This window comes from Marmota flaviventris, chromosome 11 (assembly GCF_047511675.1).
Source record: "Marmota flaviventris isolate mMarFla1 chromosome 11, mMarFla1.hap1, whole genome shotgun sequence".
NCBI lineage: Eukaryota > Metazoa > Chordata > Mammalia > Rodentia > Sciuridae > Marmota > Marmota flaviventris.
In genome coordinates this window covers 7,069,818-7,096,118 of record NC_092508.1, presented here as the reverse complement: position 1 = coordinate 7,096,118, position 26,301 = coordinate 7,069,818, and the positions used below count along the sequence as shown (strand labels likewise).

Here is a 26,301-nt window from a genome sequence, read left to right as displayed (position 1 = left end):
TCTCAGTGGGAGCTGTGGTGACAGCCCCCAGCACTTGGGGTGCGTGTAGCAGGGTTCAATCCCTGGATGGAGCACCAGGGAACAATCCCCAGGATATGGGGGGCCCTGGGGCGTGGGCGCCCTTCCTCCCCCAGCGCAGAGCCTCCCAGCCACATGTAGCCGCACTGGGACCCCCACCGGGGCTGGGTTCTGGAAGCATGCCCAGGTTGCATTTCGCTTCTTCTCCCTGGTGCCACCTCCACCAAACCTCATGGGATCAGGGGTGCTGAGCCTTGACTCCACCCAGGGACATGGTGGACAGGTGTCGGGCAGGTGAGCAGCGGGCTGGTGGGTCTTCATGCCACCTCAGGCCTCAGAGGCAGCAGCTGTCATGCTGAGCCTTCCGTCGGGGCCAGGCCTGTCCACGCATGGGGCCAGGAGAGGAGGCTGGGCCACCTTCCATCCTTCCTACCTGATTGAGCGAGGGTCCCTCAGAAAATCGGGCACAGGCAGCCAGCACAGCTCACAGAGCATTTAGGAGCAACATGGCCAGGGCCAGGGACGGCCCTGAAGGAGCTCTCATGTGGCCAGGTTATTACCACACACAGATTTTGGTAGTTTTTTTGTTTGGTACTGGGGATTGAACCTGGGAGCGCTCTACCACTAAGCCATGTTCCTAGTCCTTCATATTTTGAGACAGGGTCTTGCTAAGTTGCTTAGGGCTTCACTAAGTTGCTAAGGCTGGCCTCAAACTTGTGATCCTCCTGCCTCAGCCTCTGGAGTTGCTGGACTTACAGGGGTGCCCATCCCACCTGGCTCACTGCCAAGGCTTTCTGGCTGAAGACCACTGTGGATCCTTACTTTAGGCCTGGTAAATAGAACCAACTGTTCATTTAAGAGCTTGGCCAAGGCAGGCTATCCTATTTACCCAGAATGTTCCACCCTCAAGCAGAATGTGCAGGAGGTAGAGGCACTAAATGTTATGCTCGAATTCGGGACCCCCAAAAGACCACCAGAGACCCAAGATCGATGTAAGCAGCAAAGAGGTGTTTATTGCGAGCTAGCTCAGTCCTCCGCGCACAGCAACTGGTGACGCTGAGAGGCCCTGAGCCCAGGACTTGCAGCAGTTTTATACACTCTTTGAAGGCAGGGACTTCACATTTATCATAGCATCTCCTAGCAAATCATCACACACCCTGGGAAAATCAAATAACAACTCCAAAACATGATTAGCACATTCACTGGTGAGAACAAGTTGGGTAGGGGTGATTGGTTACTACAAGAGGAGGATTCCTTTGAACTGATTGGTTTAAGACAAGAGGGGTGTACGTGCTGAACTACAAGGTTTCCCAACACATTATCAACCACCATAAACTACTGGGAGGGTCATCTGGCATCCCAGGTATTTCCCTATCTCATGCTGATTGGTGGCTGCTAGGGGCTTACTATGGGTCTCCACCTAGCCTGACTGAGTCAGGGACACCTAGCCAGCAGATCTCTCCTGTTATTTGTAGATAAACAACTTCTCAGGGTGGGAATGTGCCTAGGAGTGCTCTGTGGGTCTTTTCAAGGACAAAGGTGATGTCCCTTCCTTGGACAGGCTTTGCTCTGAGATAGAGGCTGGTTTTTCATAAACAATGATGGCAGGAGGCAGGGAGCCTGAGAGAGGGGACTTTCTTTCTCCCACCATCAGAGAGCAGCCAAAAAAGAGGAGGAGTCATGATGGGAGGACCCAGGGAGACTCTGCCTGAGGGCATGTTGGCCTGAAATAATGATTCCACTTTGAAGAATAAGAAAATAAATTATTCTGAAACAAATGAGCAACCAGGGGCCCAGAAAATGGACTCAAGTTATCCATGACAGCTATGTGGAAGAAGTTCATGAACTCTTAGTGTAATGCCAGATTCGTGGGACCCCAGTAGACCTCCAGGAGCCGAATCCCATGCAATCACAGAGTCTTTATTGCAAGCTCTCGAACCTGGACTCACAACCATTTCCCACGCAGCGGTCCAGAGGAATGAGTCCTGAGGATTTATAGTTTTTGTGGCAATACTCTATGGGTCACAACATCACACAGTTAATCATTTCACACCACGGGGAAAATCAAACAACAACCCTTAACAGTGATTAGCACATTCATTGGTGGGAACAAGTCGGGTAAGCATGATCAGTTAGTTCAAGAGGTGGATTGGTTTAGGCCGCTAGGGGTTGCAAGAGTGTAGATGCTAAACTGCAGGGTGGCCTAAAACCACTGGGAGGGTCGCCTGGTATTTCCTGTGTCTTCCCTGACTCACTCCGATTGGTTGTTGCTATGGTCCGAATTAGGCCTCAGTCATTTTTTTGGTCTTTTCAGGAACTTGCATTTGCTGAGTCAAGGACATCTGGTACAGACAAATGACTCATGGGGTAGCTTATGCGCCTAGGAACAGTTTTCCTAGGATAAGGATCCCCCCTCACCCACAGGCCCTACTCTGAGGTACAGGCTGGTTTTTCAAAAAAGGAGTCACATCAGTTTCTTATTAAGGCCACAGGAAAAAAAAGAAAGTCATAATTAAAAACATTTACCAAGTACTTTGATAGGAATATCAGGTAGATGGGGAATCTCTTCTCTAGGTTTATTGCTGAAAGTTGGTCCTTGTCCCTGTTGCCAATCCAATATCAAGGACATGATTTTGGTAAGAAGGAAAAAGAAGGTGTACTACTTTGCTAGCAAAGGAGAAACACAGGGTCCTGTCCCAGAGACTGTGGCTCTCCCCATGAGCAGGAACAGGGGGCATTTAAAGAGGCTTACAGCCTTCCTTGTGTTCTCTGTTGGAGTAATTCACTTGGTAATTTGGGAGATAGTCCTTTCTGAGATCTTTGATACCATCCCCAAAGTCTGGATTCTTTCTTTCCTATGGTGGGTGTGTACTCAGGACAGATAAATCTGTGCCTAGGATGGGAAAGAAAGGTAATCCTGTTTCCCCATGAGAATGGGGAGGGGGAGAGATTAGGGAGGAGCAAGTGACAGAGCAGCAAGGGCTACATTTAAAGCATAAAGTGGACCCCTGTTACAGGTGAAGGGCATTACGGCATCTTAGTGTTAGGGCTGGGGAAGGCTGGAGCTCCGTCAGCTTAGGGATCCATTCCAATGCACTTGGGATGCTTATGAGAATCTTAGGCCAGGCGCCGCGGTTGGCACAGGCCTGTAATCTCAGCAACTCAGGAGGCTGAGGCAGGACTGCAGGCTCGAGGCCAGACTGGGCAGCTTCATGAGACCCTGTCTCAAAAAAAAAAAAAAGAAAAAAAGGACTAGGGATGTAGGTCAGTGGTATAGCACCATTTCATTCAGTCTCCAAAACAAAAACAATACAAAATTAAGGTAAACAGATATTCAAAGGCTGAAGAATGCCCAAGACAATCTCTGCTTCGCCCTCCAACAGGCCACCTTTCAGGGTCACGTGGCCCAGCCATGGACAAGCAGCCTGCAGTCCTTTAATGGAGATGCAGCTTCTTGGAAAACTGGTTCACAGGAGGCAGAGGGCATGTGGGGGCGGAGGGGACAGCCAGTGACAGGCCTGTGGCTCAGGTGGTGAGGCCTGATGGGAGGAGGAAGGAGGCCGCTGCAGGCAGGTGCATTACGCAGAGCGAGAGGATGGATTTTTTTCCTTTGGAAACATTTTAAACTGTGGTAAAAGCACAGAACATGAAATTTAGCACCTTAGAGGCTGGAATGAAGCTCAACACAGAACACTCACCTAGCATTGCCACAGGCCCTGGGGTGGATTCCCAGCCTGTTACCAAAAGCTCAGTCCTTGAGGCCAATCCAATAACGAAGACAAGGTTTTGAGAAAAAGCAAAAAGAAGGTTCATTGCTTTGCTAGCAAAGGAGAAACACAGGGGACTCCTGTCCCAAAGGCTGGGATTCTGTCTAGCCACAGGAACAGGGGTTTTTGCAGAGGTGATTCAGAAAAAATGAGATTAGGGAGGAGAGATCAGAAAGGAGAAGATCAGGGAAGAGAAGCTTAGGGAAAAGAGGAATGGAAAAAAGAAAAAAAATCATGTAAGTTTCAAGGACACAAGGGATATAGTCAAAGCATCAAGTGAACCCCTGTTACAAGCCCAGGAAAAAAAAAAAAAAACTTCTCCATTTTTAAGTTCAGTACTGTGAGGTGCATTCCCGGGGTTGGGTAACTCCTCAGAACTTTCTAGTCTTGGAAGCTGAGGCCTGTCCCCATTAAGCTACCTCAGTTCCCCTTGTCTCCAGGAATCTCACTCCACTGGGAACCCCGTCTGAGTGCAAACTTTGAGGCTGGCACTTCACCAGGGGTACAGCCCTCGGGTTCCCCCTCCCAGCCTGCTGCAGGCTTCCTTCATTTTTAAAAATAGTTTTGTTTCTTTATTTTTAAAAATTTTTTAGTTTTTATGTGGTGCTGAGGATCGAACCCAGTGCCTCACATGTGCAAGGAAGCGCTCTGCCACTGAGCTACGGCCCCAGCCCTCCTTCATTTTTTGAGGCTGAATGATATTCCATGAAGGGCATGGCCCACATTTGGCTTCTACATTCATTCAGTAATGAGACCTGCTTCTTGGCTACTGGGGACCATGCTACTCTGAACCTGGTGTACAGAAATCTGAGTCCCTGCTTCTAATTCCTTCACACATACATGCAAAAGTGGGATTGCTGGATTGAGAAATACTTTTGAACCCAGCTTGAGGCTTCGGAAACCTCCTAGGTGCTCATCCGAGGCTACATCTCTGGGTGTGCCTAGGGCCTCTGAAAACAGACTCACCTCAGGGACCCTTCTACCTGTCCAAGGGAAACTGGGGTCAACTTCAAGGGCAAGAGCCTGCCCACTGTTCAGAAGATTAGCCCATGCCTGGTTGGCCTGTGGATTGACCCCATACCCACCTGCTGCCCCAAGCAAAGGTGTGGACACCCAAGCAAACACACCTGCTGACCCAAAGCCATAATGGCAAGGCCCAGGAATGAGGTTCCACCAACCCCACCCATGCCCACACATAGTCACCCTGGGAACAATTTCCTGAAGGCCCACCTGCCCAAGTCAAACATGCAAAGACACGATGGAGTGGCCAGGAAGCCAGGCCACCCTTCCAGCATCATTTATTGTATCTATGGGGCTGGTGGCATCAGGAAGCCAAAACCAGGCCTGTGGCCCAGGTGATCTGCCCCCAGCCCTGTCCCCCTTCAGCACCCAGAACAGGCCTGGCCCAGCTGGGTCTCAGGGACAAAGGAGTGCTGAGTCCCACAGGGCAGCATGGGCAGAGGGGTGGTAGTCCAGGCCAAAAGCCAAGCTCCTTGCCCAGAGGGAAGCGGCCTCCACTCCCACCCTACAAGGAAGAGACACCTGGGGCCCAAAATGAGAGCTGCCTGTCAGCTCCTGCCCCAGGCTAGCTCAGCCACACCCTGACACTATCCAGGTTTGCCTTTCACAGCACAGGGGCAGGAGATTAGGGTGGGAGAGAGACAAGAAGGCTTTAAAAGGGCAAATTGTCTTCTGACTTCTACACAGACAGCCTGCTCTGTAGCTGGTACCTAGGTGTCCCAGCCTACCACCGACCACCAACCCGCAGACATGCAGGGAGCCCCGGTACTGCTGCTGCTGCTGGGCCTGAGGATACAGCTGGCCCATGGTGTCATCCCAGGTACGAGGTTCCCCCAGCCCCTCTCCCTGCCCCACAGGCCAGCCCCCAGGCTGACCTAGCTGCACTCTCCCCTTGGCCAGTGGAGGAGGAGAATCCAGCCTTCTGGAACCTGAAAGCCGCCAAGGCCCTGGATGCCGCCAAGAAGCTGAAGCCCATTCAGACCTCAGCCAAGAACCTCATCATCTTCCTGGGGGACGGTGAGTGCGCCATGCTGGTCCACCCCGTGGTGCTCATGGGCCTTGAACCCAGGGCCAATGCTGGGTCCAGACCAGCCCTAGGGATCAGGTCTGATGGGGATCTGTTCCTTCAGGGATGGGCGTGCCCACAGTGACAGCCACCCGGATCTTAAAGGGACAGAGGCACCGCAAGCTGGGGCCCGAGACACCCCTGGCCATGGACCACTTCCCATATATGGCTCTATCCAAGGTGTGGACTCTGAGCAGGGGCTGGGGGGCTGTGGCAGGGGAAGGACCCAGGAGAGATGGGGCCTAGTTTGGGGTCCAGAGCAGTGAGGACCACCCCAGGGCTAGGCCAAGGAGTAAGGTTACACAGAGGAGAGTGTCTCTGTCCCCAGACATACAACGTGGACAGACAGGTGCCGGACAGCGCTGGCACCGCCACAGCCTTCCTGTGTGGGGTCAAGGCCAACTACAAGACCATTGGTTTGAGTGCAGCTGCCCGCTTTGACCAGTGCAACACAACACGAGGCAACGAGGTCATGTCTGTGATGTACTGGGCCAAGCAAGCAGGTAGGTATGGGGCTGCCAGTGAGAACCAGGGTAGGCCAGAAGGCTTGTGTGGCCCACCCTGACCTCTGCCACCTCCAGGGAAGTCCGTGGGAGTGGTGACCACCACCACAGTGCAGCATGCCTCACCAGCTGGCACATATGCACACACGGTGAACCGCAACTGGTACTCAGATGCAGACATGCCAGCCTCGGCGCTGCAGGAGGGCTGCCAGGACATCGCCACGCAGCTCGTCTCCAATATGGACATTGACGTGAGCACAAAGGGCAAAGGGGAGTGGTGTGACCAAAGGGCAGGCCTGAAAACTGGCTGGAGTCCCACGCCTCCAACCATCTGAACCCTGTGGCCTGCCCTGGCCTCTTGGGGTTCAATGGAGTACCCAGAACAGTCCTTCCCACCACCTGATGGGCAGCAGGGGGCTGTCTGTGACCAGGGGGCTGGAGGCCCCTCAGGCCCCAAGGCCACCTGTCCTGGGTCTCTGACTACAGGTGATCCTCGGCGGGGGCAGAAAGTTCATGTTTCCCAAGGGCACCCCAGACCCCGAGTACCCGAGTGACACCACCCAGAATGGAACCAGGCTGGATGGACGCGACCTGGTGCAGGAATGGCTGGCAAAGCACCAGGTGATGGGGCTCACAGGGCTGGGACCAGGGCAGGGCCGCAGGTCTAGGGATGTGGGCTGAGTGTGGGCTCTGTCCCTCCAGGGGGCTCGGTATGTGTGGAACCGCAAGCAGCTCATTCAGGTGTCCCAGGACCCAGCAGTGACGCACCTCATGGGTAATGACCCCCACTTCCTGACCTGGCACCCCTCAGGTGGCCCCACTGGAGCTTGTGTGCCTGTGGCCATCACCCTCCCCTCCCCAGCCAGCCCCTCATCGCTGGGTCCCTTGTCCCCCAGGCCTCTTCGAACCTGAACACTTAAAATATGAAATCTACCGGGAGCCAGCGCAGGACCCATCCCTGGTGGAGATGACAGAGGTGGCCCTGGGTCTGCTGAGCAGGAACCCCCGCGGCTTCTACCTCTTCGTGGAAGGTGGGCGAGGCACGTGGGCAGCAGGGAGGGCGGGGCAGGGCGGGGCGGAGCTTCATGCCCCTCCCACTGGCTCCTGCAGGGGGCCGCATCGACCACGGGCACCACGCGGGAACCGCTTTCCTGGCTCTGACGGAGGCGGTCATGTTCGACTCTGCCATCGAGAAGGCCGGCCAGCTCACCAGCGACCAGGACACGCTGACCCTCGTCACCGCCGACCACTCCCACGTCTTCTCCTTTGGCGGCTACACGCTGCGGGGCAGCTCCATCTTCGGTAGGCGGGGACCGCGACAGGGGCTGTTGCTGCGGTGCTGAGGCGGGGGTCGCATCTCATCTGTCAACCGGGCGCACTGAGGGCGCCTGCCTCGCAGGGTTCTTGGGAGGAGTAAGCTGGTGACAAGGCGAAAGGCGCCTGTGCGGCACACGGGGGTCCCGGCACACTGGGGAGGGCGGTGAGCTCAGGTGCCACCTGTCCCCGCAGGGCTGGCCCCGCTCAAGGCCCAGGACGGCAAGTCTTACACGTCCATCCTGTATGGCAATGGCCCCGGCTACGTGCTGAACTCTGGCAACCGACCCAACGTCACGGAGGTTGAAAGCGGTGAGTGCAGCCATTGAAAGGTCGTCTTCTTGGGGACAGGGGTGGAGGGGGACTCTCCCATCCTGAACTCCTCTTCCCGCCAGGCGCCTACACCTACAAGCAGCAGGCGGCTGTGCCCCTGTCAGAGGAGACGCATGGAGGCGAGGACGTGGCGGTGTTGGCGCGCGGCCCGCAGGCGCACCTGGTGCACGGGGTGCAGGAGCAGAACTACATCGCGCACGTCATGGCCTTCGCCGCCTGCCTGGAGCCCTATGAGGCCTGTGGCCTGGAGCCCCCAGCAGGCCAGAGCAGTGCTGTGGGTCACCGCCCTGTCGCCACCATAGTGTTGCTGCCCTTTTGGTTGCTGCTGTTGCTGAGGATTATGTCCTGACACCCCGGCCTTCTGAGACCCACCCAGGAACCCTGCAGCTGGCATCTCCCACCAACCGCACCCCCACTACCAGTCCAAAACTGGGCTGCCTATCCTGATGCCCCCACCTTTGGCTCTTACCAAGAGACAGAGGGATAAGGCAGACTCAGACCAGGCAGCACTTCCCATCCCAGCCCCGGACCCTCCATGGTCAAGACACTATGGTACCCCCAGGGCTGAGACAATGACATCCACTGCCATCCCTGGGTTGCTCTTGAACTCCAACCTCAAATCCTAGGAAACAGCAAGCTCAGCCACCCAGTCCCTCCTGTGCCTATACTTTGAGAAGGACCAAGTTAGGCACCAGGCACCCTCCACGGGATCAGGACTCCACCATACCCACGGGTGCCTTTGTTGGCCTCAGACTCCACCAGTGGGATGCCAAAGACTCAGGCATGTCCTGGAACCAGGAGACCCTGCATCTCGCTGATCCACCTCCACACCCAAGCAAACTGCAGATGGGGCTTGCCCTGTCAGTGCATCCAGGGGCAGTCCTGTGTAACCAGCAGCTACATGTTCACCCCTCCCCAGAGCCAACTCTAGGCTGGAGGAGTGGGACAGGCCACCAGAGTGGCCCTTGGACCCTTTACCTGGACATCTGGAAGCTGAGTATAGATCTCTGAACTAAGATTTTTCTGCCCTCCTGGGGCCTCCATTCCCCTGGGAGGGACAAAGCAATAAACGGTTATACAACACAGTGCCAGCTATTTTCAGAAAGATAAGCCATGAGTGGGGCCCAGCCTGCAGGTGGAAGGGTGGTTGAGATGGAGAGCAAGGCCTTGGAGCACCACACCCCTCACCCTGCTCCCTCTACACACAGGGAAACAGTCCAAGCAGAGACACAGTCTGTGCCCAAGGCTCAAGAATCTGAGCATGGGTGAAAAGGGTGGGCAAAGAGATCACTGGTGGGGACAGCACCTGAGTGACTTCAGGGAGGAGTCTAGTGCAAATCAGTCTAGGGAGCCGGCACTGAGGCCTAAGCTCAGCCTGGGTCCCCAGCTACAGGGAGACATGGAAGGCATCCCATGTACCACCTGGATGCCCATCATGAACCCAAGGCAGCCTGACTTTGGCATTACTGGCAGCTGAGAAGTGCTCATGTACAAAGAGGGCACCAAGTGCCATGCCAAAGTGGCAGTTGGCCTGGTCCAGGCCCATAGGCCGGCTCCTGGGACTTGTCACTGCCCACCATCTCTTGAGCCAGCTCATGTAGGTAGGGACAGGTGCTCAGTCAGGACCACGACCACACGCCACACCAGGTAGTTGTGCAGAATCCTGGGGGAAGGTGGAACAGGGGGTTGTCCAGATGAACAGGCATGGGGGCCACCCCAGGGAACCACCTGTTGCACCAGGGCCCCCACACAGGAGCTGGAGCTGGTCCCCACACTGCCCTCAGAGAAGGGCTGTCAGGTCAGTCCTGGTAAGCAGCCTGAAGTGTCCTGAGCCCCACTCGCACAACAGGACACAGTCCTGCTACTGACCAGCCCTGACCCTGAGGGGTCACAGCCAGCACCCTTTCCTGACTTGCTATGGGGTGGGACAGGGGACACTCAGGGCTCTCTGCCTGCCTCAGGGCTGGCCTTGATCAGCCCCTGCTCCTCCCTAAGGTGGGCAGAGGCCAGGAAGCTGGCCCTGAGCTGGCCCTGGGCCAGCAGAACTGTGGCCACACTGTCCCTCAGAGAAGCCACCCTGTCAGCCAGCCCCTGCATCCCCAGTGAGGACTGCAGCTCAGCAAGCCACAGCCTACCCTGCTCCACAGGCAGGGGGAGCTCCGGCACCAGAACCCAGGACTGCACTCCTGCTCCAGGCTCCCCACCGCCTCCCCACAGGGCTCCTGCACACAGGAGCAGGTGGATCCAGGGTCCGGGCAGCAGGCAGGGGGGAGGCTGGGGGACATGGGGTGCAGGCGTGGGGGATGTGCAGCCCCACCTGTGTGGCGTGGAGAGGATGAGCTGGGACACCTGCTGCACATAGTCTGTGGCCAGCAGCACCACCTCCTCGTCCTCTGAGAAGTCCTCCTGGAAGATCTGGTCCAGCAGCCACTTCCACCGCAGCTGGGGGCACAGGGTGGGGACCACAGAGGACAAGGGGCAGGGATGGTGACAGGAAGACCAGGAGTCCAGCTCTATAGAAAGCCTCATCCATCCCTGGGGAGGGCGATCACAGAGTCCCAGATTCAGCCCCTACACCTGCCTGCACACAAGGTCTGGGCCACACTCAGGTGGGGATGGATTGTCTGCAGCTGTCCCAGGGTCACCTTGTTGTACATATTGCCCAGATTCACCAGAGGCCATCACACTGACAGTGATCTTGGATGGAGACCAGACTTGACCCAGCCCTGCCATGCTCCTGCCCCAGCCCCAGCAGCCCCCAGCTGCTCCAGCTGCAGGATCTCCTGGGCCTTCTGCTCCACAGCATCTGCCCCCAACAGGCTGAGCAAATGCTCCAGGAACACCCTGTCCGCAGCCAGGATCTGCTCAGGACAGGGGCCTCCTCAGGCTGGGAATAGGCCTAGCCCAGGCCATCCCTCCTGGGACCCCTGCCTTCCTTGCAGCCCCATCCCAATGCCCAGGCACCTTCTCACTCTCCTCATCCTGTGAGGCACATAGTCCCGAGCCCATCCCCATGATTCTGGGGACCCTAGGTCCGAAGTCAGAAATCCAGAGAGAGTGAAGTAGCACCCAAAGGCACGAAGAGAGGGCTGTCACAAGCCCCTGGGGCACAAAGCTCCTCCCTGCACCCACAGAAGCTGGTCCAAGCCCACAGGGGTTGGGGGCCCCTGGGAGCTGGGCCCCCGGAGCTTCCTGGCCAGCCCCAGCCCCAGCCGTAGCAGGCCTGTCGCCCCAGCCCCAGGTCCCTCGTCCCTCCACTGTCCCGCCTTCCTCCGGGCAGGGAACTGAGGCTCCCGCGGCTCCTCGCCGCTCAGCCCCGGGACGCATCGGCCTCCGAGAGGCAGCGAGAGGAGCGCGGCGCTGTCTGCCCTGCTCTTGGGCCGTCCAGGCACCAGCCTAGGAAGGTGCGCACCTTGGGCTGCGCCGCGCCGCCTTGGCCTCCAGAGGGCGGCGACAGCAGGCGCCCCAGCCACCCCTGGTTCAAGGTAGCGCGTCCTCTGGGATGGCGTGACCCCGCCGCCACCGCAGCACGCAACCAGTGGAAGTCCTGGCACCCGCCGGTGCTGGCGTCCAGGTTGGCTGTTCGCGCCGAGGCCTTGGCAAAGCCGCCCCTCTCCACCGTCCTTGGTCGCTCTTCCAAGCTCTGCTGTTCCTTTGTTGGCAACCCCTGATCAGCTCTGTCTGGGTGGCTCAGTCCCCTCCAGCATCTTCAGGAAGGTTGAATCCGAAGGCCAGCAGACACCTGGAGAGGTGTCCAGCCCAAGCAGAGGAGACCACGCGGGTCTATTACAGCCCCCTCACTGGCAGGGACTGAGCGGCCGCCCGTGGGAGGCCCTGGAGGAGAGCAGGAGCCGGAGTTCCACACCCCAGAGACTGGAGCAGCATCCGGGAGGGTCAGGGTGTGCCACCCCACAGTGTGGCCACACTCTGCTGGGTAAAAATGCTGGAGACACTGTGGCCTTTGTGGCTAAAGCTACATGTACTGATCTGGTCAAAGTGGTGGAGTTTAAACAGCTCCAAACTGGAAACAGCCCAGTGTGTTCATCAACAGGAGAGGACATACAATGTGATAGATATGGGCTTTTGTTAAACGGGAAAAAATACAGGTATACCTTGGAGATACTATAGGTTAGGTTCTAGACCACAGTATTAAAAGAATATGGCAAAAAAAGTCTTTTTTCCCCACTGCATATAAATGACTATATTCAGAGTTAGTAAGTCTGTCGAGTATGCAAAGCATTTTGTATAATACATTCATTTAAATATATATCAATCATTGGTGAAAAATGCTAGGGTTCATCTGAGACTTCATCAAGTGGTAATCTCTACTGGTAGGGGGTCTTGCTTGAATGTTGACATCTGCTGATTGATCAGCTTGGTGTCAATTTCTTTTGTCTTTCCTTTTTTTCCATGATAGTGGTAGCAAGGATTTAAATTAGGGAAGCTCTACTACTGAGATATATCTCTTTTATTTTTATTTTTTATTTGAGACAGATTTGCTGGGATTACAGGCATGGCCCACATGCCTAGCACAATTTCTTCAAATAGGACAATGAGGTTTGTTGTATCAGTTGATGCTTTCTTTCCTGGAAGATTTCTTGGTGGCATGTGATGCTGTTTGATAGATTTCACACACAGTATAGCTTCTTTAAAAAAGATGACCCATCTGTTCATATCCTGGTACTGCTTCATCAACTAAATTTATATGACGTTCTAAATCCTTTGTTATTATTTTAACAATGTTCATAGCTTCTCCATCAGCAGATTCCATCTCAGAAGACACTCTGTTTGCTCATCTATAGGTAGCAACTCCTGTGGGCGATGTAGCTCAGTAGTAGGGCACTTGACTAGCATGTAAGAGGCTCCGGTTTTGCTGGGCATAGTGGCAAACACCTGTAACCCCAGCAACTCAAGTGGCTGAGGCAGGAGGACCACAAGTTTGAAAGTGGCCTGAGCATCCTATCTCAAAAAGAAAAGAAAAGAAGGCAGGAAGGAAGGGGGGGGAAAAAGGCCAGAAATGGCTGAGAGGTAGAGCACTGCAGGATCCAGTCCCCCAGTGCCACCAAAAATGTCTGATGGTTGAATTGCAACCCTTCCGTCCCATCTTCACGCTGCACTGAGAATTGAACTCAAGGGCGCTTTATCACAGAGCACATCTTGAGCCCTTTTTATTTTGTATTTTGAGACACAGCCTTGCTGACTTGCTTAGGGCCCCATATCCACTTATAAGGCTGAGCAACTCAGCCCTGCTCTTCCAACATGAGCTCCTGCTGGCCTCTAGAGCCGCTGGGATCGCAGGCAAGTTCCACCACGCCCAGACCATTAAAACTTCCTCCATGACAGGCATGTTTTTCCCTGATTTCTTATCACTTGTGTGTTCGTGAGAGTTGTCCTTTTTATTTTTATTTTTTAGTTGTAGCTGGACACAATGCCTTTATTCTATTTATTTTTATGTGGTGCTGAGGATCGAACCCAAGGCCTCACACATGTGAGGGAGTGCTCTGCCACTGAGCCCCAGCCCCAGCCTTTCACTTTTTCCTTTTGCCGTCATGTGTGAGTCCCCGGGTCTGTCTCTGGCACTGCAAGAGCAGAACAGACATCAAAACAAACAAAACCCTCAACCACCTTTCCTTTTCATTTGCAGCTGGCCAGCAGATGCTGGAGACCCAGCTTCCGCCAGCCGAGCTCTTTCAACATGTGCTTCCTGGTAAGCTTCACCATTCCTAGATTTTGATTTAAAGTGAGAGATGTGTGATCTTTCTTTTAACTTGAACACTGAGAGGCCTTTCTATAGTTAATTTCAATATTGTGGTGTGTCAAGGAATAAGGGGGCCAAGGAGAGGAAGAGAGATCCAGAGCAGTGGTTGGTGGCAAGCAGAGTCTCTACAGATGCAGTTCAAGGCACCCTGGAATCCTCAGCAACACCAGTGACCACTGATGACAGATTACCATCAAAGATATAAAAAGGGAAATGGCCAGGAGTAGTGGCACACACCTGTAGTCCCAGTGGCTCCGCAGGATAAGGCAGGAGGATCATGAGTTCAAAGCCAGCCTCAGCAACTCAGAGAGACCCTGTCCCTGTCTCTCAATAAAATATTTTAAAAAGGCTGGGGGATATTGCTCAGTGGTGAAGCACCCCTGGTTCAATCCCTGGCACCAAGGGGAAAAAAAAGGAAATATCTGAAATACTGTGAGAATTGCTGATGTGTTAGAGACAGGAAGTGGGCACATGCTTGTGAAAAATGTCACTGATGGGCTTGATCATTACGGGGCCGCCACCAGTCTTCAGAGGAACTGAGTTACTGCAAAGCCGATAAACTGAGGCACAATAAAACAGGGTATGCCTTCAACTGAAGGTCACAACCCCATAGCTAGGCAAAGGGTGCAAGTCCCAAAAGAAAGCATATGATGGACAAGTCTCATCTACACACACTTTGGAACAGACGAACTACCCTCTGTGGGGCACAACAGCCCACCTGGTGCTATTCCCCTAGTGGGGCCGGAGAAATGTCTGCAGGTGGAAACCTGCAGCCTGGCTTAATACCTTTAACCCAAAACCCACCTCCAAGGACACCTTTGTAACAAACAGCACTGGCTGATTGCAGCAGCCAAGGCTGTCACTTGCAGGTGACCCTCTGGTTCAAAAGAGCCACCTGGCAGGCTGCACTGGGATCAGTGAATCTGTGTCTGTGCCTCACTTCTGTTTTCTATCGAAATGCTGCCTGGCCCCATCACTGGGCCTCGCTGGGCTGAGTTCTCCCAGCTCTGAGAGCTGCCCGATTTGAGCATTGCTTGTTACTCTAGTGTATTCTGCCAAATTTTTTTTATTAAATATTTATTTTTTAGTTTTAGGTGGACACAATATCTTTATTTTGTTTTTATGCGGTGCTGAGAATCGAACCCAGTGCCTCACTCATGCCAGGCGACACACTACCACTTGAGCCACATCCCCAGCCCCAATTCTGCCAAATTTAACTGTCTGTGGTTTCTCCTTCTAGCAGACAGGCACAGTCAGGGATGCAGAGCAAGGGACCAAGTGTGGATTGGTGGCACCACTGTGCTGATAGTCTTTGGGGCTTTGAGGACTTGTATTTTGGGTTATTTGAGTTTATCAGAGGAAAACACACGCACACGCACACAATTCAAATTCTTTTTGGGTTCAGAATTGACGACAGAAACAAGGCCGGAGGCCTTGGGTGTCTGGGTCAGAAAGACTAAACTGGGCCCAAGGTCAGACTGGATTTGAAGATTAGCTGGATTGGATCCAGTTAAGAAGGCTGGGGTGAGTTTTTTGTTTGTTTTGTTTTTGATGAAGAAATCATCTGGATCCAAGGTGGGACTCCAGCTAATTTTAGGTATAATAACAATATGTAAGAACTTTCTAGAGGGCTGGAGGGTTGGCTCGATGGTAGAATGCTTGCCTAGCTTGCATGAGGCCCTGGTTTTGATTTCCAGCACTAAAATACTAAAAACAACCACAAAACTTTCCAGGGACATGAGAGAACCTCATCAAAAATAACTCAGAATTGTAGAGGTCAGAGTGGGGGAAAGCAATCCTAACAAAATCACTCATTGAAAAAGGGAGAATAAAACGCTATAGTCTGGTTTCAGTATGTTCTGAGTGTCCCCAACTCTTCTGGTGCTGAAATTTCATCCCCACTGTGAAAGATTAAGAGGGTGGAAGCAGATCCCACCGGGGTTTAGAGGTGGGATCTGAAAAGCTCATCAGGGTGGGCCTCCATGATTGAATCTGGGTGGCTTTTTTAAAAAGAGGGACAGACAGGGACCACAGTGCCACACCTGTAGTCTCAGCTACCCAGGGAGCTGAAGAGGGAGGGTCACTCTAGCCCAGGAGCGCAAGGCCAGCCTGGGCAGCAAAGTGGGGCCCCATATCCACAGGAAAGCAAGGGAGGGGGCGTGAGAGGGAGAAAAGAGTAACACTGTTCTGAAGCAGAGTGACCACCGGTCCCCTGGAGAGGGAGAGGACGACAGGATGGCTGGCTGAGGCAGGAGGGAGGGCTGGGGAGGGTTTGTGGAATTCTAGGTGTGAGCTGGGGAACTAAAATTAGAAATAAATCATAAGTTTTTCTATATAAGCATTAATATCAGATGTACCCTGATGGGAAATTAGAATTTGGTCCAGTGTGTTAAAATAACCTGCCAGGAGTATTGATCTGCTCTTCATAGGAAATTGTGAGAGTGGTTTATTTCATCTTTTACGTTTTAGGAAACTGGCTCTGTGTTTTACCAACATGGTTTCCTGTGCTCCGTGTGATCTTTATTAGGTTTTCAGTCATTCGACAAAACCGGGTCCTTTGTATAAAAGAGCTGAGGTTTTTCTACAACTGTGTAACTTTCTTTTTTCTTTTTCTTTCTTTTTTTCTTTTTTTCCCTTTGTTTGGTGCTGGGGATGGAATCCAGGGGTGCCGACTGAGCTATATCCCCAGTGCTTTTTTTTTTTTTTTTTAATTTTGAGACAGGGTCTCCCTAAATTGCTTAGGCTGACGTTGAACTTGGGATCTTCCTTCCTCCAAAGTCTCTGGGATCCCAGGCATCTGTGCCTATGCCCACTTTCCAACTGTGGAACTTTCTCTATTTGCCTTTTGGAGTCTTTTGACAGTTTGGTTAAATGACTTGTTCACAGCGATCTTTCTTTGCCCCAGTGTTTAAAGCTTTCATAAAACTTGACAAATTCGAAGATCAAGTTCTCCCTGGCCAGGCGTGGGGGGAGGGGGGGACTCCTATAATCCCAGCTACCACAAGGTGGAGGCAGGAGTTCAAGGCCAGCCTAGGAAACTTAGCAGGACCCTGTCTCAAAATAAATAAATAAATACAAGCCCTGGTGGCCAAGTAGTAGAGCACCTACCTAGTATCTACAAAGTCCTGGGTTCAATCCCCAACTCGAAAAATAGTAGAGATTTACGGAAAGCTAACAGTCCTAATGCCATCAGTCATTAGCTTGAAACGTGTGCAACAGAAATAACTGAATTTCCTCGTCCACAGTTAATGGTTCACTCTGGTACTTTCCAGAGCAGCTATCAGCCTAAAAGGTTTTGTTTTCAAGGACACTCATGGAAAGGATGCTGACAAATGGAGGTTGATGATGACTTTAAGATTGTACCATGGGACTGGATGAGAATTCCCAGAGCTCTTTATTTTCTTCCTTCCTTCCTTCCTTCCTTCCCCTCTCTCTCTCTCTCTCTCATTCTTTCTTTCTACTTATTTGTTGGTCATGGAGATGGAACAGAGGGTACTTCTTTATCACTGAGCTACACCCAGTCCTCTTTTTTGTGAGACAGGGTTAGGCTTATTTACTTAGGGCCTCACTTAGTTGCTGATGCTGGCCTTGAACTTGCGATCCTCCTGTCTCAGCCTCCCAAGTTGCTGGGATTGCAAGTCCACACCACTGCACCTGACTGAATTTACAGAACTCTTATGAGGAAACTGATTGGTTCAAAACCTGCTAACCCAACATCAAGCAGAACAAGAGTTAACTAAATACAAGGAAATGCTTTGGCAGGTTTTCCTGCTGTCAGCCTGAACTGAAATTCTTAGGGTGCGTACTTTGATGGTCTCCATAAGACTGATCAAGACAACTCCCTAGGGGATCTGCTTAATAAAACGTGGGAGGTACCCAAACTGCAGGGGAAAACTGGCATGTCAGAAGATGTGAATCCAGTATGAAAAGGGTGGACTGGTGAAGAGCCTGGTCCTTCCTGAGTCCTTAAGGCTTCCACAGTCGAAGGTCCTGCACTCCTGCGAAGTGTGGCTCGGGAGGGCTAGCCTGACGTCCACAAGACCTTAGGTTCACTCTCTAACACTGTACAAAAAAATTGCTAGTAAAAGTTTTGCACTCCATTACACATCATAGAGTAGACAAAATGACACACGTTATGGAAAAACACTGGTGGGTTTTGTTTCAAAATTGCTTAAATAGTTTCTAATGGTTTAAACAGAATTTTCTTTGTTAAGCCCATAATCCTGGGAAGATCTTCAAAGCCTCAGTGGTCTGTGTCCATCACGGTGGGCCATCTGAACATTCACAGGGTTTCACTCAAGGGCCACCCTCAACAGGGTGCTTGTGTGCTCTTGTCATAATCGCATGCTTTTGGTTGGATAGGAGCCCTTTGTGCTCACGTCAATGTCCATGTTGGAGACGAGCTGCGTGGCGATGTCCTGGCAGCCCTCCTGCAGCGCCGAGGCTGGCATGTCTGCATCTGAGTACCAGTTGCGGTTCACCGTGTGTGCATATGTGCCAGCTGGCGAGGCATGCTGCACCCTGGTGGTGGTCACCACTCCCACGGACTTCCCTGGAGGTGGCAGAGGTCAGGGTGGGCCACCCAGAGCTCCAGGCCTGCCCTGACCCCAAGCCCAGGCCCAAGCCCACCTGCTTGCTTGGCCCGGTACATCACAGAGATGACCTCGTTGCCTCGTGCTGTGTTGCACTGGTCAAAACGGGCAGCCGCGCTCAAGCCAATGGTCTTGTAGTTGGCCTTGACCCCACACAGGTAGGCCGTGGCTGTGCTGGCGCTGTCTGGCACCTGTCTGTCCACACTGTATGTCTGGGGACAGAGATACCCTCAGCTCTGCTCTGGGGCAGACATTTAGTCCTTCACCCAGGCCTAGGACAGGGAGGACAGGTCCATCTCTCCTGGGTCCTTCCCCTGCCACAGCCCCCAGCCCCCTGCTCAGGAGGCCTCACCTTGGACAGAGCCATATATGGGAAGTGGTCCATGGCCAGGGGTGTCTCAGGCCCCAGCTTGCCTTGCACCTGTCCCTCACCCCGTGGGCACGCCCATCCCTGAAGGAGCAGATCCCCGTCAGGCCTGAGCCCCAGGGCTGGTCTGGACCCAGCAGTGGCCCTGGGTTCAAGGCCCATGAGCACCACGGGGTGGACCAGCATGGCGCACTCACCGTCCCCCAGGAAGATGATGAGGTTCTTGGCTGAGGTCTGAATGGGCTTCAGCTTCTTGGCGGCGTCCAGGGCCTTGGCGGCTTTCTGGTTCCAGAGGCTGGATTCTCCTCCTCCACTGGCCAAGGGGAGAGTGCAGCTAGGTCAGCCTTTCCTTTCCCTTTTTATGGTGGTGGCCTTGGCCCTCCCAGGGTTTTCTAGTCTGAATGGTCTTCTAGATCATTAGGACTTGTCTTAACAGCAAATGTGGGCACCTCTTTGAGTCAGGTCATTTGATGACGAGCTACAGTCCTCAATTGCCATCACTCTCCAAACAAGAACTCTGACTAAATGGATTCAAATATTAGGAGCTGCCTATGTCGCCTGAACCTGGACTTCCTTGATTTTGATTAGTTCAGGTTTGGGCTTCTATATGGTATGCACTTCAGTCTGTTGATATTATCTCCTTACGGTGTCATGATGGTCCCTTGCTGTGCTATATCCCTTCAAAACATCCTCGGTGCCTACGTGTGGTCTATAGTGAATGCTCAGTGGTCTCTCTGGATGAGTGTTGATGGTTTCAGTAAAGACAGGACAAGAAGGACACCTGAACCTTTGAATGTACGTTAAGGCCAAGACCCCAAAGGACAGTGTATGTCGGCTTTCCAACACTGGGACCGACATACACTGTCACTTAGGAAGAGAAAGGTTTCTTTTGGCTCAAGTTTGAGATGTCTTTGTCTGTGATCAGTCAGCCCCACAGCTGCAGACCTGTGGCTGTGCATCGTGGCAGAGCCAACCACCAGCCCATGGCCAGGAGGCAAAGGAGAGAGAAGAAGAGAAAGGGGCCATGGGCTGGCATGGTGGTGCACATCTGTAATCCCAGCACCTTGGTATGCTGAGCAGGAGGGTCCCAAGTTCAAGATCAGCTTTAGCAACTGAGAGAGATCCTCAGCAACTTAGCATGACCCTGTCTCAAAATAGAAATAAAAAGATCTGGAGAGGTAGCACAGGGGTGATGTGCCTGGGGGTTCAATCCACAATATCAAACAAGTTTTAAAAGAAAAAGGGGCCAATATCCCATTGTCCCCTTCAAGAACATGCCCTCAGTGACCTGAAGACTAGTCTCCCGCTCTTGACGGTTCCATCCACAGGCTGTGGATGGAGCACAGTTGTAGAGTGCTTGCCTAGCATGTGTGAGGTCCCGAGTTCCATCTCTATACCAAAAAAGGGAAAAAAACTTTTCACCACCTTCTCATAGCACCAAGCTGGGGACCAAGCCTTTATCACCTGGGCCTTCAGGAAGCATTCCAAATGCAAATCACAGCAGGTGTTGACCAAGACAGCTCGAAGCCCTAGGGTTTGGTCACACTCCATCTAGATGAGACCAAAAGAGGCAGAATGTTAGTCTCAGCCTGGCCCGTGGCGCCTCTGCACTCCAGTTCTCACACCAGGGGCTGCAGCCGGACTTAAAGCCATCGAATCCCGGATTAAACAGCCCAGCCTCAGCTGGTGACCCCAGCTGAACGTCAGTCACTTGCAGGAGCATCTCTGATTCCCAATGTCCAGGCCCAGCTGCAAGTAATCATGCTGTGTCTGTGCCTCACTTCCGCTTCTGTCCATAAATACTGCCTGACCACGTGGCGGGCCCAACAGGCTCCTCAGACCTTGCTCTGATTTTTGCAGGTTGGCAGATTTAGGCACCCTTTTTCCTTAGTGAAACTCTGCTCAGTTTAGCTTGTGAAAGATTTTTCCTTTCAACTGTAAAAAATAAAATAAGTGCTTTTCTTTGGTGCTAAGGGAAGGGATGGGGTGGCCAGAGGGGAAGGTGTGGGGTGGGGTACGGACCCCTGCCCATGGTCTATTTCTTGATTCGGGTGGTGCTTACTTGGGTGTCTAAATTCATAATTATATATCTTCATGTTATACCTTTAGTGTTATGCACTGGGCTTAATGTTTGATATATTTCAAAAAGAAAGATAAAGGAAAAATGGAACAAGGCACAGCTTATTCTGGATTAGACAATTCTGTTCCTGGTAGGTTTCCCACTTTCATCTCAGCCAGCATTTCCCAAAATGTGATATACATATTGTTACCGTTTGGATATGAGGTGTCCCCCAGGTTTCCTGTTTTCAGCGGTGAAATGCTGGGTTGAATGGACTGGCCGGGTGTTAACTGCAGGCAGGTGGAGGGTGGCTGAGGAGGTGGGTCACTGGGTTGTGCCACTGGAAGGGTCTATGGGTCCTGCAACCCCTTCTGCTCCCTCTCTCTCTGCTTCTTGGCTGCCAGGATGTTCTGCCTCACCTCAGGCCTATGACAAGGGCGTCTGCCATCTATGGACGGAGACCTCTGAAACTGTGAACCAAAGTAAAGTTTTCCTCCTCTAAGTTGTTCTTGTTAGGAATTTTGGTCACAACAATGCAAAACCTGCCAGACATACACATATTTTTTAATTTTAATTTTTAAATTTGTTCTAATTAATTATATGTGACAGATATACATATATTTTCAAGGTAGGGTCCTCCAGATTATTTTAGGCAGAACAGGGAGTGTTTTTGCTGCTAGCCACGCAGGATACTAAATAGCCCTGAATTTCCCAGTGAGAAAATGACCTTTTGAGTCTCTTCTAACCCTTCTGATATTGGCCAGGGGAGACTCTCTTGGCTCTGGAACACCTTCACTATCATGCTCTATCCTTTGAATGTGTCCTCGAAAAGTTCATGTGTTGGAAGGTGAATCCCTAAATTCACGTGTTGGAGCTATTTTGAGGTGGAGACTTTTGGAAGAAAATTAGTTAGATGAGGTCATGAGGATGGGTTCCCCATGATGAGATTAGCGACTTAACAAGAAGGGAAGGAGAAAACTGAGTTTTCAAACTCCCTTGCCTGCACCAAGAGATTCTATAGGAAAAAAAAAATTACCAGACATGTAGATACCTCAATATCAAATTTTCCAGCCTCCAGAACCATGAGCTAGATAAACCTCTATCCTTTATATATTACCAGGTCTCTGGTGTTTTGTTATAGTAACAGAAAACTGAGCATAAAAGACCCTAATTTTACCATTTCCCTCCTAACACAGATGAAGCATATTGTAGACTTCCCTGGGAGGCAACAGGACCTAAGGAGAAATCAATTAATGTCACTTTTTGTTTGTTTGCTTGAAATACACGGTTGCCCACTATTTGGGGCTGGAGATGGTGGTGTTCCTTTTTTGGTAGTTAAAAGTTTCCTTTTATAATTATTATTTAAAAAAAAATCTGAGTTCACTTAATGGGAATTATTAATGCCACAGGCAGTATATGGCTAAGGCAAACAATCACTAAGGTGACACACAAGCAGCTGAGTTTTGAGAAATGCTGATTGAAAAGAAAGAAATTAAGACAGTTTGGAGCCTGAACTCATGTTGACACCCCATCCCCACCTTCTGGGTGTCCTTGGACCCTAAGCTTTCCAAGCCTCAACCCCTCATCTATGAAATGGGAACAACAGCCTTGTGTCATACGGCTGCTGTGGGGACTCAGGTCAGCGCTGCAAGGATCACTGACCTTTAGAACAAAGAGACCAGTCTTAGAATGCCTGGAAGTTCTGTCACCAAGGACCCAAAGCCCAAGGACTGGGTACACACCTACAAGAAGAGGCTCATTGCTTCTGTGTTCCTGATGGCCTGTGTGGCAGGGACTCGCTGTGGCCCACTCCACCCACCAGGGGGCGCATGCAGATGTCCCCTTCCACAGAAAACTGCCAAGTTTCTGGATGGGGCCAGGAAGGAGAGTGTCCCACTGCCTAGTAAAGGTGCCCCATGCCTTCTTCACGTATTTTCTGGGAAGGGACCTCAAAGGACTGAATGAGTGAGGGCATCCGGGTCTCGATCTGTAAGAATCTGGGGGTGCAGGAGTGAGTCTGGGAAAGCCATGCTCAGCAGGCAGCCTGGGCTTGAAGCTGGATTAGCAGAAGCCTCAGATACAGGTCAAAGTCTAGTTCTTTGATTTCTCTTAAAAAAAAAAAAAAATTCTATCAGTAGTATTTTTGTGACACTGTGAATATATCGTGTAAATAAATGTGTATACACACATATGTCCTCATGATTTGAATAACTACACAAACTCCATTATATTCATGTACCACTATGTTCAAGTTTACCCCTATCTTCTTGGTGGAGATTACATAATTTTCTCATTATAAACAGCACAATGATGAATTCGCATATTTTTTTCTTCATCTTAGATGCAGAAATTACTAAGTGATTTTTGTCCATAATTCTGTTTATGTGAAGAATTACATATATTGATTTACGTATATTAAACCATCCTTGCATCTCGGGAATAAAACCAATTTGGCCATGGTGTACCTTCTTCTTTAATATGTTGTTGAACATGATTTGCTAATATTTTATGCAGTATTTTTGCATCTAAGTTCATCAGGGATATTGGTCTGTAGTTTTCTTTCCTTGGTGTGTCCTTATCTGGTTTTGGAATGAATGTGAAAGTGTTCCATCCCTTTCTATTTAATGGAATAATTTGAGGGTAATTGGCAGTAGTTGTGTTTTGTTGTTGTTGTTTCTCCGTACCAGGATGTGAACTCAGTGGCTCTTAACCACTGAGCTATATCCCCAGCCCTTTGTATATTGAGACAGGGTCTCTCTTAAGTTGCTTAGTGCCTCACTAAATTGCTAAGACTGGCCTTGAACTTTCAATCCTCAGGCCTCAGCCTCCAGAGTTGCTGGGATTTCAGACATTCGCCACCTCACCCGGTACATTAGCTCTTCTTTAAAGGTTTGCTAGAATTCAGCTGAGAATCCGTCTGCTCCTGAGCTTTTCTTTTTTGGAAGACTTTTTATTACTGCTTCTATTTCATTCCAAGTAATTGATCTGTTTAGGTTTTCTGTCCTCTTGATTCAGTTTTGGCACATCATATTCGTCTAGAAATGACTCCATTCTGGCTTTTCTAATTTATTGTAATATAAGTTTTCAAAATAGCTCCTAATGATCTGCTGGGTTTCTGTTGTGATTCCTTCTATCACCCATTCATCATTCAAAAGCGTATTGATCAATCTCCATTTGTTTATACAGTTTAGGTAGGATCTGGTCATGTTGATTTCTAATTTCATTCCGTTATGAGTTTCCATATTCTTGAGCTCTTGTCTGGTTACTTTCTTAGGAGAGTCTTAAAAATGAGACTGTTGGGTCAAAATATATCCAACATTTATGAAGACATTTTGCAAGCTTGATTTCCAACTAGCATTAATAAATAATATTTACTAATTCTTACCAATACAACTGATCAGAAATGTCTAATAACTAAATTGTATTTGAATAACAATGACAATTAATACACTTTATGCATTGATTGGCTTTTTGACTCATTTCCCCTTCCTCTATAGTGCTCCTTCTCTGTCTCTTAAAAGTATTCTCGCTGGGCGCGGTGGCACACTCCTGTAATTCCAGCAGTTCAGAGGCCGAGGCAGAAGGATCAGGAGTCAAAGCCAGCCCCAGCAACAGCGAGGCGCTAAGCACCTCAGTGAGACCCTGTCTCTAAATAAAATACAAAATAGGGCTGGGGATGTGGCTCAGTGAACGAGTGCCCCTGGGTTGAATCCCCAGTATCCCCCTACCCCCCCAAAATTTTATTTTCTTTTGGCCAAGCCCTAAATTCTAGAGTACACTGGTTTATCATCTCAGGTCACCCTTCTCTGCTACTTCTTGTGTCCCTAATTACCTTGTCTGGTCTCACAGCTGCAAATTCCTATGGCTTCCAAATGTGTAACTCCAGTTCTGACTCCTTTTCCAAATTCCATCATCTACTTGACATTTCCATACTGGATTGGCATCCTGTACTTTTCCTTACTTTTTGAGAATCTCAGTTCAAGGGGAAGAGGTGAAGTGCAGCTTCAGGGTTCATATGGATGAGCCAGCCCCTCGTGTAGCCTCTGCTCCTTCCCCCTCCCCCACCTGGCCTTGGCTGGAGCAGGTCTTGGACAAGAAATGCAGAGAAACTACCTGTCAGTGAAGGCCTAATACATGCCAGGCCATCCTGTTTTCTTTTTTTAGTACTGCGAGTTGAACCCAGGGGTGCTTTACCACTGAGCTACATCCCTAACCCTTTTTATTTTATTCTTGAGATGGGATCTCACTAAGTTCCTTTAGGACCTTGTTAATTTGCTGAGCTTCTCCTCAAACTTGTGATACTCCTGACTCAGCCTCCCTAGTAGCAGAGATTACAGGCATGCACTACTACCCCTGGCCCTCCTGCTTTCTTTTTTTAATATTTATTTTTTAGTTATAGGTGGACACAATATCTTTATTTTATTTTTATGTGGTTCTGGGGATCGAACTCACTGCCTCACGCATGGTAGGCAAGCGCTCCACCACTGAGCCACAACCCCAGCCCCTTCCTGCTTTTTTTCAGGATTTCATCCAGTGTGTGTGCACAGGAGAGGAAACTGGTTAACAGACTCCACTGTATGTGTGAAAGGTGGTGGCCACACTGAGCCTTCTTCTTTCCTCCTTCCCTAGTGAAGGACAAAGGCTCCGCCTTAGGCGATGGTTAAGGAACCCTGGGTGACCTCTGGCCCCTGGACCTAGGTCTCCACCCTGCTCCCCTGTAGACACAAGTCCCAGGCAGCTGCAGCGCTTCCTGAGCTGTCTCTGCCCTTCCAGTGGCTGAGGCCATGGCCAAATGCATTAGAGTTTCAGGAGGTCAAGTACATGATCGGACATGGCACGGGAGACCTGGGTGGAGTCTCCTCACTATCCATGGGGTTTGGCAGGATGAAGTGTGCTTACTGTTGGGGCTGGTGTTCGAACCAGGTCTCTACATGATCCTGGCCACCAAATTGGCGCTCAAGTAAGTGGGTCCAGATGCTGTGTGACAATGTGTGTCCCCAGGGCTGCCAGGGTCACCTTCCTGACACCAGTACCAATTAGAGATCAATCAGCTACAAACATACAAACAAGGTCCTCCACCAGCAAAGATTACCAAAGTGCTGAAGTTTTAGATATTCCAAGCACTTCATAACAATATGTTATTACAAGATTGACAAACTACACTGTAAACATGATATTTTATATTTGGTGGGGGAAAAGGACTTACTTTGTTGTCATATCCATATAATATTGTGATCTAGAACCCAACCTACATTATCTCAAAGGAATGCATGTAATTTGCTGAATTTCACAAATGCTCATTGCTGTGTGGTTTTTTATTTATAAAAGTAACACAACTATTATAACCTCTCCTGTTGATGAACACACTGGGCTGTTTCCACTTTGGAGCTATATAAACTCCACCACTTTGACCAGATCAGTACATGTAGCTTTGGCCACAAAGGCCACAGTGTCTCCAGCAATTTTACCCAGCGCAATGTGGCCACACTGTGGGGTGTGCACAC

At 50.9% G+C, this 26,301-nt stretch overlaps 1 protein-coding gene across 1 annotated transcript; it reads left to right on the top strand.

The window, feature by feature from the left end:
- Window positions 1-5,555: 5,555 nt before the first annotated feature.
- Window positions 5,556-8,370, top strand: LOC139707738 (intestinal-type alkaline phosphatase 1-like). The gene is made up of 11 exons (XM_071619429.1): window positions 5,556-5,625; window positions 5,706-5,822; window positions 5,936-6,051; window positions 6,200-6,374; window positions 6,453-6,625; window positions 6,861-6,995; window positions 7,077-7,149; window positions 7,271-7,405; window positions 7,485-7,676; window positions 7,884-8,000; window positions 8,084-8,370. Exons 1-11 carry the CDS (start codon window positions 5,556-5,558, stop codon window positions 8,368-8,370), a joined length of 1,590 nt encoding a protein of 529 aa, XP_071475530.1.
- The last annotated feature ends 17,931 nt before the right edge of the window (window positions 8,371-26,301 follow it).